At 55.7% G+C, this 17,108-nt stretch overlaps 1 protein-coding gene across 1 annotated transcript in view; it reads left to right on the top strand.

Annotated features, from left to right (window-relative positions):
* Window positions 1–15,883, top strand: part of proser3 (proline and serine rich 3) — a gene marked incomplete at its 5' end in the record, with an annotated part of 33,101 nt that extends 17,218 nt beyond the window's left edge. The window contains 7 exons of the mRNA XM_078206758.1: window positions 1,971–2,131; window positions 2,244–2,443; window positions 6,015–6,285; window positions 7,036–7,505; window positions 9,595–9,754; window positions 13,032–13,113; window positions 15,250–15,883. Coding sequence (XP_078062884.1) covers window positions 1,971–2,131; window positions 2,244–2,443; window positions 6,015–6,285; window positions 7,036–7,505; window positions 9,595–9,754; window positions 13,032–13,113; window positions 15,250–15,295 — 1,390 coding nt within the window. The remainder of the gene's footprint in view (window positions 1–1,970; window positions 2,132–2,243; window positions 2,444–6,014; window positions 6,286–7,035; window positions 7,506–9,594; window positions 9,755–13,031; window positions 13,114–15,249) is intronic.
* Window positions 15,884–17,108: the final 1,225 nt, after the last annotated feature.

The raw sequence follows: 17,108 nt of genomic DNA, 5'->3' as shown, positions 1-17,108 counted from the left end.
GAGGGTCAGTGCTGAGGGAGTGCCGCACTGTCAGAGGGTCAGTGCTGAGGGAGTGCCGCACTGTCAGAGGGTCAGTACTGAGGGAGTGCCGCACTGTCAGAGGGTCAGTACTGAGGGAGTGCCGCACTGTCAGAGGGTCAGTGCTGAGGGAGTGCCGCACTGTCAGAGGGTCAGTGCTGAGGGAGTGCCGCACTGTCAGAGGGTCAGTGCTGATGGAGTGCCGCACTGTCAGAGGGTCAGTACTGAGGGAGTGCCGCACTGTCAGAGGGTCAGTACTGAGGGAGTGCCGCACTGTCAGAGGGTCAGTGCTGAGGGAGTGCCGCACTGTCAGAGGGTCAGTGCTGAGGGAGTGCCGCACTGTCAGAGGGTCAGTACTGAGGGAGTGCCGCACTGTCAGAGGGTCAGTACTGAGGGAGTGCCGCACTGTCAGAGGGTCAGTGCTGAGGGAGTGCCGCTCTGTCAGAGGGTCAGTACTGAGGGAGTGCCGCATTGTCAGAGGGTCAGTACTGAGGGAATGACGCACTGTCAGAGGGTCAGTACTGAGGGAGTGCCGCACTGTCAGAGGGTCAGTACTGAGGGAGTGTCGCACTGTCAGAGGGTCAGTGCTGAGGGAGTGCTGCACTGTCAGAGGGTCAGTGCTGAGGGAGTGTCGCACTGTCAGAGGGTCAGTGCTGAGGGAGTGCCGCACTGTCAGAGTGTCAGTGCTGAGGGAGTGCCGCACTGTCAGAGGGTCAGTACTGAGGGAGTGCTGCACTGTCAGAGGGTCAGTGCTGAGGGAGTGCCGCACTGTCAGAGGGTCAGTGCTGAGGGAGTGCCGCACTGTCAGAGGGTCAGTACTGAGGGAGTGCTGCACTGTCAGAGGGTCAGTGCTGAGGGAGTGCCGCACTGTCAGAGGGTCAGTACTGAGGGAGTGCCGCACTGTCAGAGGGTCAGTGCTGAGGGAGTGCCGCACTGTCAGAGGGTCAGTGCTGAGGGAGTGCCGCACTGTCAGAGGGTCAGTGCTGAGGGAGTGCCGCACTGTCAGAGGGTCAGTGCTGAGGGAGTGCCGCACCTTCAGAGGGTCAGTACTGAGGGAGTGCCGCACTGTCAGAGGGTCAGTACTGAGGGAGTGCCGCACTGTCAGAGGGTCAGTGCTGAGGGAGTGCCGCACTGTCAGAGGGTCAGTGCTGAGGGAGTGCCGCACTGTCAGAGGGTCAGTGCTGAGGGAGTGCCGCACTGTCAGAGGGTCAGTACTGAGGGAGTGCCGCACTGTCAGAGGGTCAGTACTGAGGGAGTGCCGCACTGTCAGAGGGTCAGTGCTGAGGGAGTGCCGCACTGTCAGAGGGTCAGTGCTGAGGGAGTGCCGCACTGTCAGAGGGTCAGTGCTGAGGGAGTGCCGCACTGTCAGAGGGTCAGTGCTGAGGGAGTGCCGCACTGTCAGAGGGTCAGTACTGAGGGAGTGCCGCACTGTCAGAGGGTCAGTACTGAGGGAGTGCCGCACTGTCAGAGGGTCAGTGCTGAGGGAGTGCCGCACTGTCAGAGGGTCAGTACTGAGGGAGTGCCGCACTGTCAGAGGGTCAGTGCTGAGGGAGTGCCGCACTGTCAGAGGATCAGTACTGAGGGAGTGCCGCACTGTCAGAGGGTCAGTGCTGAGGGAGTGCCGCACTGTCAGAGGGTCAGTACTGAGGGAGTGCCGCACTGTCAGAGGGTCAGTACTGAGGGAGTGCCGCACTGTCAGAGGGTCAGTGCTGAGGGAGTGCCGCACTGTCAGAGGGTCAGTGCTGAGGGAGTGCCGCACTGTCAGAGGGTCAGTACTGAGGGAGTGCCGCACTGTCAGAGGGTCAGTGCTGAGGGAGTGCCGCACTGTCAGAGGGTCAGTGCTGAGGGAGTGCCGCACTGTCAGAGGGTCAGTACTGAGGGAGTGACAGCATTTGTCAGTGGATTAGTTTCTGTCTGATCTCGTATCCATTGTGTGTTTGTCTCCTGTGCAGTGAGTCCTCCTCCAGCGGCCCCGCTGCTGTCAGTTCAGACGGGGTGGGATCTCCGTCAGTCTCCGGTACCATTGAGGAGGTGTCGCTGAGGCCCCCCTCCACCCCCCTCTACAAACCCACTGCTGCTCATCCCTACCTCTCAGACACATCACTGCAGGGAGGTAAGAACTCTGACTCGCTGCCTTTCCAATCCACCGCACCCCCCCTCCCTCCCTCCCCAGGTACTGACTACCCCTAGGCTGCATTGTAACTGGCTCCTTCTGTCCTGTGCAGGTGCTGTCACGGTGAAGCAGGTTCCCAGTGCGCCAGCCTGTCTCCACCTGGTCCGAGTGCCAGCGTTCAGTCCCATCCCCGAGGACGACATCCTGTACCAGTGGCGTCTGCAGAGGAAGATGGAGGCAGCGAGAGAGAGCCCGTGGCCCTTGCTGTCAAAGGGGAAATCGCACTCCCCTTCCATCTGCCTGAATCGATCAGTAAGAGCAAATTCTTCCTCTTTAGATTTGATTTATTGTCACAGGTACTGGGAGACAGTGAAAAGTCTTGTTTCTTGCACGCTATACAGACAAAGCATACCGTTCATAGAGTACATGGGGGAGAAGGAAAGGAGAGGGTGCAGAATGTAGTGTTACATTCATGGCTAGGATGTAGAGAAAGAGCAACTTAATATACGGTAGGTCCTTTGAAAGAACAGAAGAACTAGGAGCAAGAGTAAGCCATTTGGCCCCTCATCCACCTCCCTGCTTCTATCATATCGATTCCCTTCATAATCTTATCTGTGTCTATAAGATCTCCCCTCATTCTTCTGAATTCCAATGAGTATAGCCCCAGTCTACTCAGTCTCTCCTCATAAGCCAACCACCCTCTCAACTCCGGAATCAACCCAGTGAATCTCCTCTGCACCCCCTCCAGTGCCAGTACATCCTTTCTCAAGTAAGGAGACCAAAACTGTACACAGTACACCAGGTGTGGCCTCACCAGCACCTTATACAGCTGCAACATAACCTCCCTGTTTTTAAACTCCATCCCTGTAGCAATGAAGGACAAAGTTCCATTTGCCTTCTTAATTACCTGCTGCACCTGCAAACCAACTCCTTGAGATTCCTGCACAAGGACACCCAGGTCCCTCTGCACAGCAGCATGCTGCAATTTTTTACCATTTAAATAATAGTCCATTTTGCTGTTATTCCGACCAAAATGGATGACCTCACATTTACCAACATTGTACTCCATCTGCCAGACCCTCGCCCACTCACTTAGATTATCTATATCCCTTTGCAGACTTTCAGCGTCCTCTGCACACTTTGCTCTGCCACTCATCTTAGGGTCATCTGCAAATTTTGACACACTGCACTTGGTCCCCAACTCCAAATCATCTATGCCAATCGTAAACAATTGCAGTCCCAACACTGATCCCTGAGGCACACCACTAGTCACTGATCGCCAACCAGAAAAACACCCATTTACCCCCACTCTTTGCTTTCTGTTCGTTAACCAATCCTCTATCCATGCTAATACATTACCCGTAACACTGTGCAGCTGTACCATTCAAAGGTCTGACAGCAGCAGGGAAGAAGCTGTTCTTGAGTCAGTTGGGACGTGACCTCAGACTTTTGTATCTTTTTGCTGATGGAAGAAGGTGGAAGAGAGAATGTCCGGGGTGTGTGGGGTCCTTAATTATGCTGACTGCTTTTCCGAGGCAGCGGGAAGTGTAGACAGAGTCAATGGATGGGAGGCTGGTTTGAGTGATGGATTGGGCTACATTCACGACCTTTTGTAGTTCCTTGCGGTCTTGGGCAGAGCAGGAGCCAGACCAAGCTGTGATACACCCAGAAAGAATGCTTTCTATGGGGCATCTGTAAAAGTTGGTGAGAGTCGTAGCGGACATGCCGAATTTGCCTCCTGAGAAAGTAGAGGCGTTGGTGATTCTCCAGCCCCCCAGAGCCTGTGTCCTCCATCAGGAGGTGATTACTGCTGCACTGACGCCCCACCCCCATCGCTCCAGACTTGGTCCCATAATCGACCCACAACGGAGGGACTCAGTTACCCCTCTGGGCCCAACTTGTTGGAGGATAAGGCCAGTATGTGAGCCAGCTCCCCCATCAGAAGGTGCAGGCCCTGGGGGAGAGATTATACAAACCCGGGCTGGATTCTCTGACACCCAGACAATTTGGGGCTAATTTTCCAGCAACATTTTCAGGATATTAAGGGTAACGGGGGGATCACGAGAGAGAAACGATTCCCAGAGAAACAGGAGGAGGCCATTCAGCCCCTTGGTTGGGGAGAGTCGCGGACAAGGGGGGGACAGAGGATAAATGAGAAGCGGCCCTCTCAGGAGTGAAATTAGGAAACCTTCCTCCACACACAGATAGGACAAGAACATAGAGGTTGGAATTCTCTTCCACAATCCACAACCAATCAGGTCTGCGTTTTAAATCTGAGATTGAGAGAGTTTTGTGATTTAAAGGTTCTCATTGAATGGTGAACAGGCTCGAGGGGCTGAATGGCCTCCTCCTGTTCCTGTGTAACAGGCTCGAGGGGCTGAATGGCCTCCTCCTGTTCCTGGCGAACAGGCTCGAGGGGCTGAATGGCCTCCTCCTGTTCCTGGCTAACAGGCTCGAGGGGCTGAATGGCCTTTTCCTGTTCCTGGCGAACAGGCTCGAGGGGCTGAATGGCCTCCTCCTGTTCCTGGCTAACAGGCTCGAGGGGCTGAATGGCCTCCTCCTGTTCCTGTGTAACAGGCTTGAGGGGCTGAATGGCCTCCTCCTGTTCCCGTGTAACAGACTCGAGGGGCTGAATGGCCTCCTCCTGTTCCTGTGTAACAGGCTCGAGGGGCTGAATGACCTCCTCCTGTTCCTGTGTAACAGGCTTGAGGGGCTGAATGGCCTCCTCCTGTTCCTGTGTAACAGGGTCAAGGGACTGAATGGCCTCCTCCTGTTCCTGTGTAACAGGCTCAAGGGGCTGAATGGGGCTTCCTCCTGTTCCTGCGTAACAGGCTCGAGGGGCTGAATGGGGCCTCCTCCTGTTCCTGTGTAACAGGCTCAAGGGGCTGAATGGCCTCCTCCTGTTCCTGTGTAACAGGCTCAAGGGGCTGAATGGGGCTTCCTCCTGTTCCTGTGTAACAGGCTCGAGGGGCTGAATGGCCTCCTCCTGTTCCTGTGTAACAGGCTTGAGGGGCTGAATGGGGCCTCCTCCTGTTCCTGTGTAACAGGCTCGAGGGGCTGAATGGCCTCCTCCTGTTCCTGTGTAACAGGCTCGAGGGGCTGAATGGTCTCCTCCTGTTCCTGTGTAACAGGCTGGAGGGGCTGAATGGTCTCCTCCTGTTCCTGTGTAACAGGCTCGAGGGGCTGAATGGCCTCCTCCTGTTCCTGTGTAACAGGCTCGAGGGGCTGAATGGCCTCCTCCTGTTCCTGTGTAACAAGCTCGAGGGGCTGAATCCTCCAGTTCTGTCACTGACATATTTAGAACAAGGGGTCCATGGGCCGGATCTGGAGTTGTCCAGGTGCTTTGGACATGCTGATCTATCCCCACTACACCCTGCTCTCTCTCCCGCTCTCCCTGTAAATTCCCAGTATTTCCCCAATTGCCCCTTTTGAAAGTTCCTGTTGAATCAGCTTCCAGCGCCCTTTCAGGCAGCGCCTTCCAGATCCCAACAACTCGCTGTGTGTCCAAAATAAAATTCCCCTCATCTCCCCCCCCTCTGGTTCTTTTCCCGATTCTCTTCACTCCGTGTCCCCTCCGGTTACCGAGCCTCCTGTCACTGGAAACACTTTCTCCTCATTCACTCCATCCAAACCCCCCCCTCCCCCTCGTGATTCTGAACGCCTCGATTCAATCTCCCCCCGAACCCTCTCCGCTCCGAGGGGAACGGCCCCAGCTTCTCCCAGTCTCTCTGCCTGAACTGAAGCCCCCTCGTCCCCGGGAATGTTCCAGTTAATCTCCTTCCCCAATGAGGCCGAGACATCCTTCCCACAGTGAGTGGTGGCCAGAATTGGACACAGATTTCCAGCTGAGGAAGATTTATGAGTGTGTTTATTCTTTTCACAGATTGCTGAGTGTAATGAGGAAGCAGACGAGGACAGGGTGAGGGCGATGGTCCCCTCCCTGGAGGGCTATTGGAGGAGGGCTGCGAATCCTGCCAGGCCCCCCACGCACTGTGTGAAGACAGTGACTGGAGCTGATGTCAGCAAGGCAATGCTGAACCCGAACAGGAGGGAGCCAATATCGACAGAACCCCCATCCGTACATGGCCCAGTGTGTCCCCAGCCAGCCCGGGAACACCAGCACTCTGACCCAGACTTCCTGGACAGAGGGCAGGGTCAGGGGGGAGGAGAGGACAGAGGGTGGGGTCAGGGTGGGGGAGGGGACAGAGGGCAGGGTCAGGGGAGAGGAGGGGACAGAGGGTGGGGTCAGGGGGAAGGAGGGGACAGAGGGCAGGGAGGAGGAGGGGACAGAGGGCAGGGTCATGTCGAATGGGGTCAGGGGGGAGGAGGTGACAGGGGTCAGGGAGGAGGAGGTGACAGGGGTCAGGGAGGAGGAGGGGACAGAGGGTGGGGTCAGGGAGGAGGAGGGGACAGAGGGTGGGGTCAGGGAGGAGGAGGGGACAGAGGGCAGGGTCATGTCGAATGGGGTCAGGGGGGAGGAGGTGACAGGGGTCAGGGAGGAGGAGGTGACAGGGGTCAGGGAGGAGGAGGGGACAGAGGGTGGGGTCAGGGAGGAGGAGGAGGGGACAGAGGGCAGGGAGGAGGAGGGGAAAGAGGGTGGGGTCAGGGGGGAGGAGGGGACAGAGGGTGGGGTCAGGGGGGAGGAGGGGACAGAGGGCAGGGAGGGGGAGGGGACAGAGGGTGGGGTCAGGGGGGAGGAGGGGACAGAGGGTGGGGTCAGGGAGGAGGAGGAGGGGACAGAGGGCAGGGAGGGGGAGGGGACAGAGGGTGGGGTCAGGGGGGAGGAGGGGACAGAGGGTGGGGTCAGGGGGGAGGAGGGGACAGAGGGTGGGGTCAGGGGGGAGGAGGGGACAGAGGGTGGGGTCAGGGGGGAGGAGGGGACAGAGGGTGGGGTCAGGGGGGAGGAGGGGACAGAGGGCCTGATTCCCTCACAGCCTCAGTGGACACGGGGCAGAGTTGTGCAGAGAGTCTGGCCCGCCGGAGCTACCCTGAGGGAGGGTGGCATCCAGCGGGGGCAGCTGGGGGCAAACCATCAGGCCAGGTGGCTCGGCCTGAGAGATGTCCGTGCAGTGCCACTGAGCAGAGGGGGCACAGATACCAGCACGGCTGTGACAAAGCCGGGCAGGACAAGAGCAGCACAGGGTCTTCGACACTTCCACTGCCCAGGACGCCAGGAGACCCCACACCACAGCAGGACACTCACTCGCTCCCCGGTCAGGGACACCCAGCCTCCGGGAGATATCAGACAGAATTGGGGCAGGAGTCACGCAGCGATGAGGCCTGGATTCCTTTGCCTGAGGAGATGGGGATGGTGCGCAGAGCGGGACGTACACAGAGCCGCGCGCAGTCAAACCTGCAACACGTGCTGGGACAGGTGCTGTCTTTCATCTCACCCCACGTTTAACTCCATCGCATGGAGCATCGCTCCAGAGAACAGGATAAAATCACACTGCACACAGCAATACTGCTCCTGTACGTCACAGAGACGCTCAGGGGAAAGGTTACTGTAATATAGGAAATGCAGCAGCCAATTCCTGCATAGCAAGATCCCAAATACAGCAATCTGCCAATCACCCAGTGACGGTGACCAAGCGATAGATTTTGGGCCCCAGGACATATGGAAGATATTCATCCCCCCCGCCCCCCCCCCCGGACCACTGCCCTTCCAGATTGTGACCCAGAAACCTTTTACACCCACTCCGAGAGGGTGGGTGCAGCCTTGGTTTATTGCTCCTTATTTTTTTCATTGATCCGTGGGACAGGGGCATCGCAGGCTGGCCAGCGTTTATTGCCCGTCCCTAATTGCCTGAGGGCATTTCAGTCAACCTCATTGCTGTGGCTCTGGAGTCACATGTAGACCAGACCGGGGACGGACGGCAGATTTCCTTCCCGAAAGGACCAGATGGGTTTTTCCGACAATCGACAATGGTTTCATGATCTTCAGTAGATTCTTAATTCCAAATATTTTTTATTGAATTCAAATTCCACCATCTCCCGTGGTGGGATTCGAACCCAGGCCCCAGAACATTAGCTGAGTTTCTGGATTACTAGTCCAGTGACGATACCACGATGTCTCCACCTCTGAAACACATTGCCTTCAGTACTGACCCTCTGACAGTGCGGCACTCCCTCAGTACTGACCCTCTGACAGTGCGGCACTCCCTCAGCACTGACCCCCTAACAGTGCGGCACTCCCTCAGTACTGACCCTCTGACAGTGCGGCACTCCCTCAGTACTGACCCTCTGACAGTGCGGCACTCCCTCAGTACTGACCCTCTGACAGTGTGGCACTCCCTCAGTACTGACCCTCTGACAGTGCGGCACTCCCTCAGCACTGACCCTCTGACAGTGCGACACTCCCTCAGCACTGACCCTCTGACAGTGCGGCACTCCCTCAGCACTGACCCTCTGACAGTGCGGCACTCCCTCAGCACTGACCCTCTGACAGTGCGGCACTCCCTCAGCACTGACCCTCTGACAGTGTGGCACTCCCTCAGCACTGACCCTCTGACAGTGCGGCACTCCCTCAACACTGACCCTCAGACAGTGCGTCACTCCCTCAGCACTGACCCTCTTACAGTGCGGCACTCCCTTAGCACTGACCCTCTGACAGTGCGGCACTCCCACAGCACTGACCCTCTGACAGTGCGGAACTCCGTCAGCCCTGACCCTCGGACAGTGCAGCACTCCCTCAGCACTGACCCTCTGACACTGCGGCACTCCCTCAGTACTGACCCTCTGACAGTGCAGCACTCCCTCAGCACTGTCCCTCTGACAGTGCGGCACTCCCTCAGCACTGACCCTCTGACAGTGCGGCACTCCCTCAGTTTCTGACCCTCTGACAGTGCGGCACTCCCTCAGCACTGACCCTCTGACAGTGCGGCACTCCCTCAGTACTGACCCTCTGACAGTGCAGCACTCCCTCAGTACTGACCCTCTGACAGTGCGGCACTCCCTCAGCACTGACCCTCTGACAGTGCGGCACTCCCTCAGCACTGACCCTCTGACAGTGCGGCACTCCCTCAGTACTGACCCTCTGACAGTGCAGCACTCCCTCAGTACTGACCCTCTGACAGTGCGGCACTCCCTCAGCACTGACCCTCTGACAGTGCGGCACTCCCTCAGTACTGACCCTCTGACACTGCGGCACTCCCTCAGCACTGACCCTCTGACAGTGCAGCACTGCCTCAGTACTGACCCTCTGACAGTGCGGCACTCCCTCAGCACTGACCCTCTGACAGTGCGGCACTCCCTCAGTACTGACCCTCTGACACTGCGGCACTCCCTCAGCACTGACCCTCTGACAGTGCAGCACTCCCTCAGTACTGACCTTCTGACAGTGCAGCACTCCCTCAGTACTGACCCTCTAACAGTGCGGCACTCCCTGAGGGTGTCTGATTTGTGCTTTCACCAGAACATGTTTATACGTCAGTTTAACAAATCTCTCTTTCTCTCTGTTCCAGGTTGTCTCTGAGAGAATGTTCTCTCCTGTTTCAAAGCAACCGTCCAGTAAGAAGCCAAAGATTGGAAGCCGTGCCAGGGCGCATCGCTTGCCTACTTCACCCATTCCCAGTAACCGCCAGACCCCAGAGATTGTAACCCAGCTGCTTGAGGAAGCTGAAGGTAAAAACACTGGGTAATCATACGGAATATATATATCCCATAATATCGTCATCTGTCTCACTCCCAGGACAGGTACAGCACGGGGTTAGATACAGAGTAAAGCTCCCTCTACACTGTCCCCCATCAAACACTCCCAGGACAGGTACAGCACAGGGTTAGATACAGAGTAAAGCTCCCTCTACACTGTCCCCCATCAAACACCCCAGCACAGGTACAGCACAGGGTTAGATACAGAGTAAAGCTCCCTCTACACTGTCCCCATCAAACACCCCCAGGACAGGTACAGCACGGGGTTAGATACAGAGTAAAGCTCCCTCTACACTGTCCCCCATCAAAGACTCCCAGGACAGGTTCAGCACGGGGTTAGATACAGAGTAAAGCTCCCTCTACACTGTCCCCATCAAACACTCCCAGGACAGGGAGAGCACGAGGTTAGATACAGAGTAAAGCTCCCTCTACGCTGTCCCCATCAAACACTGCCAGGACAGATACACAGCGTGGTCAGATACAGAGTAAAGCTCCCTCTACACTGTCCCCATCAAACACTCCCAGGACAGATACACAGCGTGGTCAGATACAGAGTAAAGCTCCCTCTACACTGTCCCCATCAAACGCTCCCAGGACAGGTACAGCACGGGGTTAGATACAGAGTAAAGCTCCCTCCACACTGTCCCCATCAAACACTCCCAGGACAGATACACAGCGTGGTCAGATACAGAGTAAAGCTCCCTCTACACTGTCCCCATCAAACACTCCCAGGACAGGTACAGCACGGGGTTAGATACAGAGTAAAGCTCCCTCCACACTGTCCCCATCAAACACTCCCAGGACAGGTACAGCACGGGGTTAGATACAGAGTAAAGCTCCCTCCACACTGTACCCATCAAACACTCCCAGGACAGGTACAGCACGGGGTTAGATACAGAGTAAAGCTCCCTCTACACTGTCCCCCATCAAACACTCCCAGGACAGGTACAGCACGGGGTTAGATACAGAGTAAAGCTCCCTCTACACTGTCCCCCATCAAACACTCCCAGGACAGGTACAGCACGGGGTTAGATACAGAGTAAAGCTCCCTCTACACTGTCCCCATCAAACACTCCCAGGACAGGGAGAGCACGAGGTTAGATACAGAGTAAAGCTCCCTCTACACTGTCCCCATCAAACACTCCCAGGACAGGTACAGCACGGGGTTAGATACAGAGTAAAGCTCCCTCTACACTGTCCCCATCAAACACTCCCAGGACAGGTACAGCACGGGGTTAGATACAGAGTAAAGCTCCCTCTACACTGTCCCCATCAAACACTCCCAGGACAGGTACAGCACGGGGTTAGATACAGAGTAAAGCTCCCTCTACATTGTCCCCATCAAACACTCCCAGGACAGGTACAGCACGGGGTTAGATACAGAGTAAAGCTCCCTCTACACTGTCCCCCATCAAACACTCCCAGGACAGGTACAGCACGGGGTTAGATACAGAGTAAAGCTCCCTCTACACTGTCCCCATCAAACACTCCCAGGACAGGTACATCACGGGGTTAGATACAGAGTAAAGCTCCCTCTACACTGTCCCCATCAAACACTCCCAGGACAGGTACAGCACGGGGTTAGATACAGAGTAAAGCTCCGTCTACACTGTCCCCATCAAACACTCCCAGGACAGGGACAGGACGGGGTTAGATACAGAGTAAAGCTCCCTCTACACTGTCCTCATCAAACACTCCCAGGACAGGGACAGGACGGTGTTAGATACAGAGTAAAGCTCCCTCTACACTGTCCCCATCAAACACTCCCAGGACAGGTACAGCACGGGGTTAGATACAGAGTAAAGCTCCCTCTACACTGTCCCCATCAAACACTCCCAGGACAGGTCCAGCACGGGGTTAGATACAGAGTAAAGCTCCCTCGACACTGTCCCCATCAAACACTCCCAGGACAGGTACAGCACGGGGTTAGATACAGAGTAAAGCTCCCTCTACACTGTCCCCATCAAACACTCCCAGGACAGGTACAGCACGGGGTTAGATACAGAGTAAAGCTCCCTCTACACTGTCCCCATCAAACACTCCCAGGACAGGTACAGCACGGGGTTAGATACAGAGTAAAGCTCCCTCTACACTGTCCTCATCAAACACTCCCAGGACAGGGACAGCACGGGGTTAGATACAGAGTAAAGCTCCCTCTACACTGTCCCCATCAAACACTCCCAGGACAGGTACAGCACGGGGTTAGATACAGAGTAAAGCTCTCTCTACACTGTCCCCATCAAACACTCCCAGGACAGGTACAGCACGGGGTTAGATACAGAGTAAAGCTCCCTCTACACTGTCCCCATCAAACACTCCCAGGACAGGTACAGCACGGGGTTAGATACAGAGTAAAGCTCCCTCTACACTGTCCCCCATCAAACACTCCCAGGACAGGTACAGCACGGGGTTAGATACAGAGTAAAGCTCCCTCTACACTGTCGCCCATCAAACACTCCCAGGACAGGGACAGATCAAACCACATCTTGGCTGAAACCTCAGAGTTGCCCATCTCCTCCTCTTGTTCTGTGGCCTTTTGGAGAGATTTTGTTTCTGTTCTAATGGGTGAGTTGAGTGCAGCCAGTTTGCACTCTGAACAAACCCCCAGCCGCAGAAGTGCAGCGAACAGACTGGGCTCCATGTTGTCCAGGTACAACATGGGGCAGCACGGTGACACAGTGGTTAGCGCTGCTGCCTCACAGCGCCAGGGACCCGGGTTCCATTCCCGGGGGCACGGTGACACAGTGGTTAGCGCTGCTGCCTCACAGCGCCAGGGACCTGGGTTCGATTCCCGGCTCGGGTCACTGACTGTGTGGAGTTTGCACATTCTCCTCGTGTCTGCGTGGGTTTCCTCCGGGTGCTCCGGTTTCCTCCCAAGGTCCAAAGATGTGTGGGATAGGTTGATTGGCCATGCTAAAAATTGCCCCTTAGAGTTCTGAGATGTGTAGGTTCGAGGGGTTAGCGGGTAAATGTGTCGGGATATGGGGGTAGGGCCTGGGTGGGATTGTGGTTGGTGCAGACTCAATGGGCCGAATGGCCTCCTTCTGCACTGTAGGGTTTCTGTGATTCTATACCAATGATCAGCTAACAAGCCGGGAAGGTGATTGCTTTCGCTCTGCTCTCCACTGTCTCTTCACATCACGCTGAAACAGAGCCTGAAGTACAGAAGCTTCATCCCACATGTCACTGGCTGAGAACAGCCTGGCTGGCTCCTCCAGTACCTGAATATCTGCTTGTTTTTCTCTCTCAGAGTCGGACGGTGTGGAGTTTGAAGAGGATATCTTGCTCCAGGTGCTGAGACAGCAGAGGGACTGGGTCAAAGAGCAGCTCCGGTAATCCTTTTGTAATTCCCGAGACTTCCTGACTCTTCACCGTCTGGGTGCAGCTCCTCTTTGGGCTGTTCTGGGCTGGGGTGTAGACCAGAACAGACCCACCAGCAAACACGCCCTGCCCTTGCTGTCATCACAGAGCTTTTTGCTGTGCCTGGCAGATTCCCTTCTGAGTGTTCCTGTGCAGAGTTCTTGTTACGGAGCAGACCCCTGGCTGATGCAATTCCATGGAATGAATTACCAGCCTTCTCATACTGCATTTACTGCTGATTCAAACTCCATAAACCAATCCGCACTGTCACAGGGTCAGTGCTGAGGGAGTGCTGCACTGTCACAGGGTCAGTACTGAGGGAGTGCCGCACTGTCACAGGGTCAGTGCTGAGAGAGTGCTGCACTGTCACAGGGTCAGTGCTGAGGGAGTGCCGCACTGTCACAGGGTCAGTGCTGAGGGAGTGCTGCACTGTCACAGGGTCAGTGCTGAGGGAGTGCCGCACTGTCACAGGGTCAGTGCTGAGGGAGTGCCGCACTGTCAGAGGGTCAGTACTGAGGGAGTGCCACACTGTCAGAGGGTCAGTGCTGAGGGAGTGCCACACTGTCACAGGGTCAGTACTGAGGGAGTGCCGCACTGTCAGAGGGTCAGTACTGAGGGAGTTCCGCACTGTCAGAGGGTCAGTGCTGAGGGAGTGCCGCACTGTCAGAGGGTCAGTGCTGATCGAGTGCCGCACTGTCAGAGGGTCAGTGCTGAGGGAGTGCCGCACTGTCAGAGGGTCAGTACTGAGGGAGTGCCGCACTGTCAGAGGGTCAGTGCTGAGGGAGTGCCGCACCGTCAGAGGGTCAGTGCTGAGGGAGTGCCGCACTGTCAGAGGGTCAGTGCTGATCGAGTGCTGCACTGTCAGAGGGTCAGTGCTGAGGGAGTGCCGCACTGTCAGAGGGTCAGTACTGAGGGAGTGCCGCACTGTCAGAGGGTCAGTGCTGAGGGAGTGCCGCACTGTCAGAGGGTCAGTACTGAGGGAGTGCCGCACTGTCAGAGGGTCAGTGCTGAGGGAGTGCCGCACTGTCAGAGGGTCAGTACTGAGGGAGTGCCGCACTGTCAGAGGGTCAGTGCTGAGGGAGTGCCGCACTGTCACAGGGTCAGTGCTGAGGGAGTGCCGCACTGTCAGAGGATCGGGACTTCCAATATTTATCCCTGATACTAAGTTACTGTAAATAGATGATCTGGGTCGTTATCCGATTGCTGTTTGTGGGATCTTTGTGCTGGAATTATCTGCCGTGTCTCCTACGTTACCACAGCAGGAGACTGTGGGGCAGCACGGTGACACAGTGGTTAGCACTGCTGCCTCTCAGTGCCAGGGACCCGGGTTCGATTCCCGGGGGCACGGTGACACAGTGGGTTAGCACTGCTGCCTCTCAGCGCCAGGGATCCGGGTTGGATTCCAGCCTTAGGTCACTGTCTGTGCGGAGTCTGCACGTTCATAGAATCATAGAAACCCTACAGTGCAGAAGGAGGCCATTCGGCCCATCGAGTCTGCACCGACCACAATCCCACCCAGGCCCTACCCCCACATATATTTACCCGCTAATCCCTCTAACCTACGCATCTCAGGACTCTAAGGGGCAATTTTTAACCTGGCCAATCAACCTAACCCGCACATCTTTGGACTGTGGGAGGAAACCGGAGCACCCGGAGGAAACCCACGCAGACACGAGGAGAATGTGCAAACTCCACACAGACGGTGACCCGAGCCGGGAATCGAACCCAGGACCCTGGAGCTGTGAAGCAGCAGTGCTAACCACTGTGCTACCGTGCTGCCCACGTTCTCCCCGTATCTGCGTGGGTTTCCCCCGGATGATCCGGTTTCCTCCCACCGTCTGAAAGACGTGCTGGTTAGGTGGATTGAGCCGGGCTAAATTATCCCTCAGTGTTACCCGAACAGATGTCGGAGTGTGGCGACTGGGGGATTTTCAAGTGACTTCATTGCAGTGTTAATGTAAGCCTTACTTGTGACTAATGAATAACCTTCATCTTTAACCCCAGTGACGTTGCGTCAGAGACATCTGTCACTGGATGTGAGGTTCGGGTACACTCTGAGGTAAGGGACGTGGTTGAAGTCGGAGCTTTATTGCTGCCTCTTGTTTCAGGGAAGCTGACTCCAGATTAACAGTGCTGAATGAACACAAATGCTGAAGATCGAAGCCCCGGCAGACCCCTCCTCACCCACCAGCACACCGACACAGCCCTCCCACGCTCGCTGTACAGCCTCGGGGAGGGGGCTCTCTGAGCAATAACCCAGGTCCCACCCCAGACACCAAGGACAGACCTGAACAATTGGTGCTCTCAACATCCAACTGATACTACACCTGAAAACCGTCTGTGTGGGAGGGGGCATCTGTGTGGGAGGGGGCGTCTGTGTGGGAGGGGGCGTCTGTGTGGGAGGGGGCGTCTGTGTGGGAGGGGGCGTCTGTGTGGGAGGGGGCGTCTGTGTGGGAGGGGGCGTCTGTGTGGGAGGGGGCGTCTGTGTGGGAGGGGGCGTCTGTGTGTGTGTGGGAGCCTGCGTGTCTCTGGACGGGGACTGGGTCTCCGGATGGTTCCTGGACAGAGATCCTCAGGGATAAACCCATGATGTTGCTGACACTCCTTCTCCCCCACACCATTAGCTGCTTGCAGTTACAGCTGACTGTGTGTGAATTGTCTTGGCAGCTCTTTCTGATGAGTCTCTGACTGCATCAACTTCAATCAACTGATTTCTCGCAGAAAATACATTTTTAACAAATGAAAATTGTGTCATTAGCCAATCTCTATATGGACCCCACTAGGTTAGATACAGAGTAAAGCTCCCCCTACACTGTCCCCATCAAACACTGTAAGAAGTCTCACAACACCAGCTTCAAGTCCAACAGGTTTATTTAGTAGCAAAAGCCACTAGCTTTCGGAGCGCTGCCCCTTCGTCTGGTGAGTGGGAATTCTGTTCACAAACAGGGCTTATAAAGACACAAACTCAATTTACAAAATAATGGTTGCAATGCGAGTCTTTACAGGTAATCAAGTCTGAAAGGTACAGACAATGTGAGTGGAGAGAGGGTTAAGCACAGGTTAAAGAGATGTGTATTGTCTCCAGCCAGAACAGTTAGTGAGATTTTGCAAGCCCAGGCAAGTCGTGGGGGTAACAGATAGTGTGACATGAACCCAAGATCCCGGTTGAGGCTGTTCTCATGTGTGCGGAACTTGGCTATCAGTCTCTGCTCAGCGACTCTGCGTTTGTGAATAACACTCCCACTCACCAGACAAAGGGGCAGCGCACCTAAAACTAGTGGCGTTTGCTACCAAATAAACCTGTTGGACTTTAATCTGGTGTTGTGAGACTTCTTACTGTGTTTACCCCAGTCCAAGGCCGGCATCTCCACATCATGACTCCCATCAAACACTCCCAGGACAGGTACAGCACGGGGTTAGATACAGAGTAAAGCTCCCTCTACACTGTCCCCATCAAACACTCCCAGGACAGGTACAGCACGGGGTTAGATACAGAGTAAAGCTCCCTCTACACTGTCCCCCATCAAACACTCCCAGGACAGGTACAGCATGGGGTTAGATACAGAGTAAAGCTCCCTCTGCACTGTCCCCATCAAACACTCCCAGGACAGGTACAGCACGGGGTGAGATACAGAGTAAAGCTCCCTCTACACTGTCCCCATCAAACACTCCCAGGACAGGTACAGCATGGGGTTAGATACAGAGTAAAGCTCCTTTGACACTGTCCCCATCAAACACTCCCAGGACAGGTACAGCACGGGGTGAGATACAGAGTAAAGCTCCCTCTACACTGTCCCCATCAAACACTCCCAGGACAGGTACAGCATGGGGTTAGATACAGAGTAAAGCTCCTTTGACACTATCCCCATCAAACACTCCCAGGACAGGTACAGCACGGGGTTAGATACAGAGTAAAGCTCCCTCTACACTGTCCCCATCAAACACTCCCAGGACAGGTACAGCACGG

Source organism: Mustelus asterias, unplaced genomic scaffold (genome assembly GCF_964213995.1).
Source record: "Mustelus asterias unplaced genomic scaffold, sMusAst1.hap1.1 HAP1_SCAFFOLD_1758, whole genome shotgun sequence".
Taxonomy (NCBI): Eukaryota; Metazoa; Chordata; class Chondrichthyes; order Carcharhiniformes; family Triakidae; genus Mustelus; species Mustelus asterias.
The sequence above is the reverse complement of the archived record's forward strand: the minus strand, read 5'-3'. Positions and strand labels throughout refer to the sequence as shown.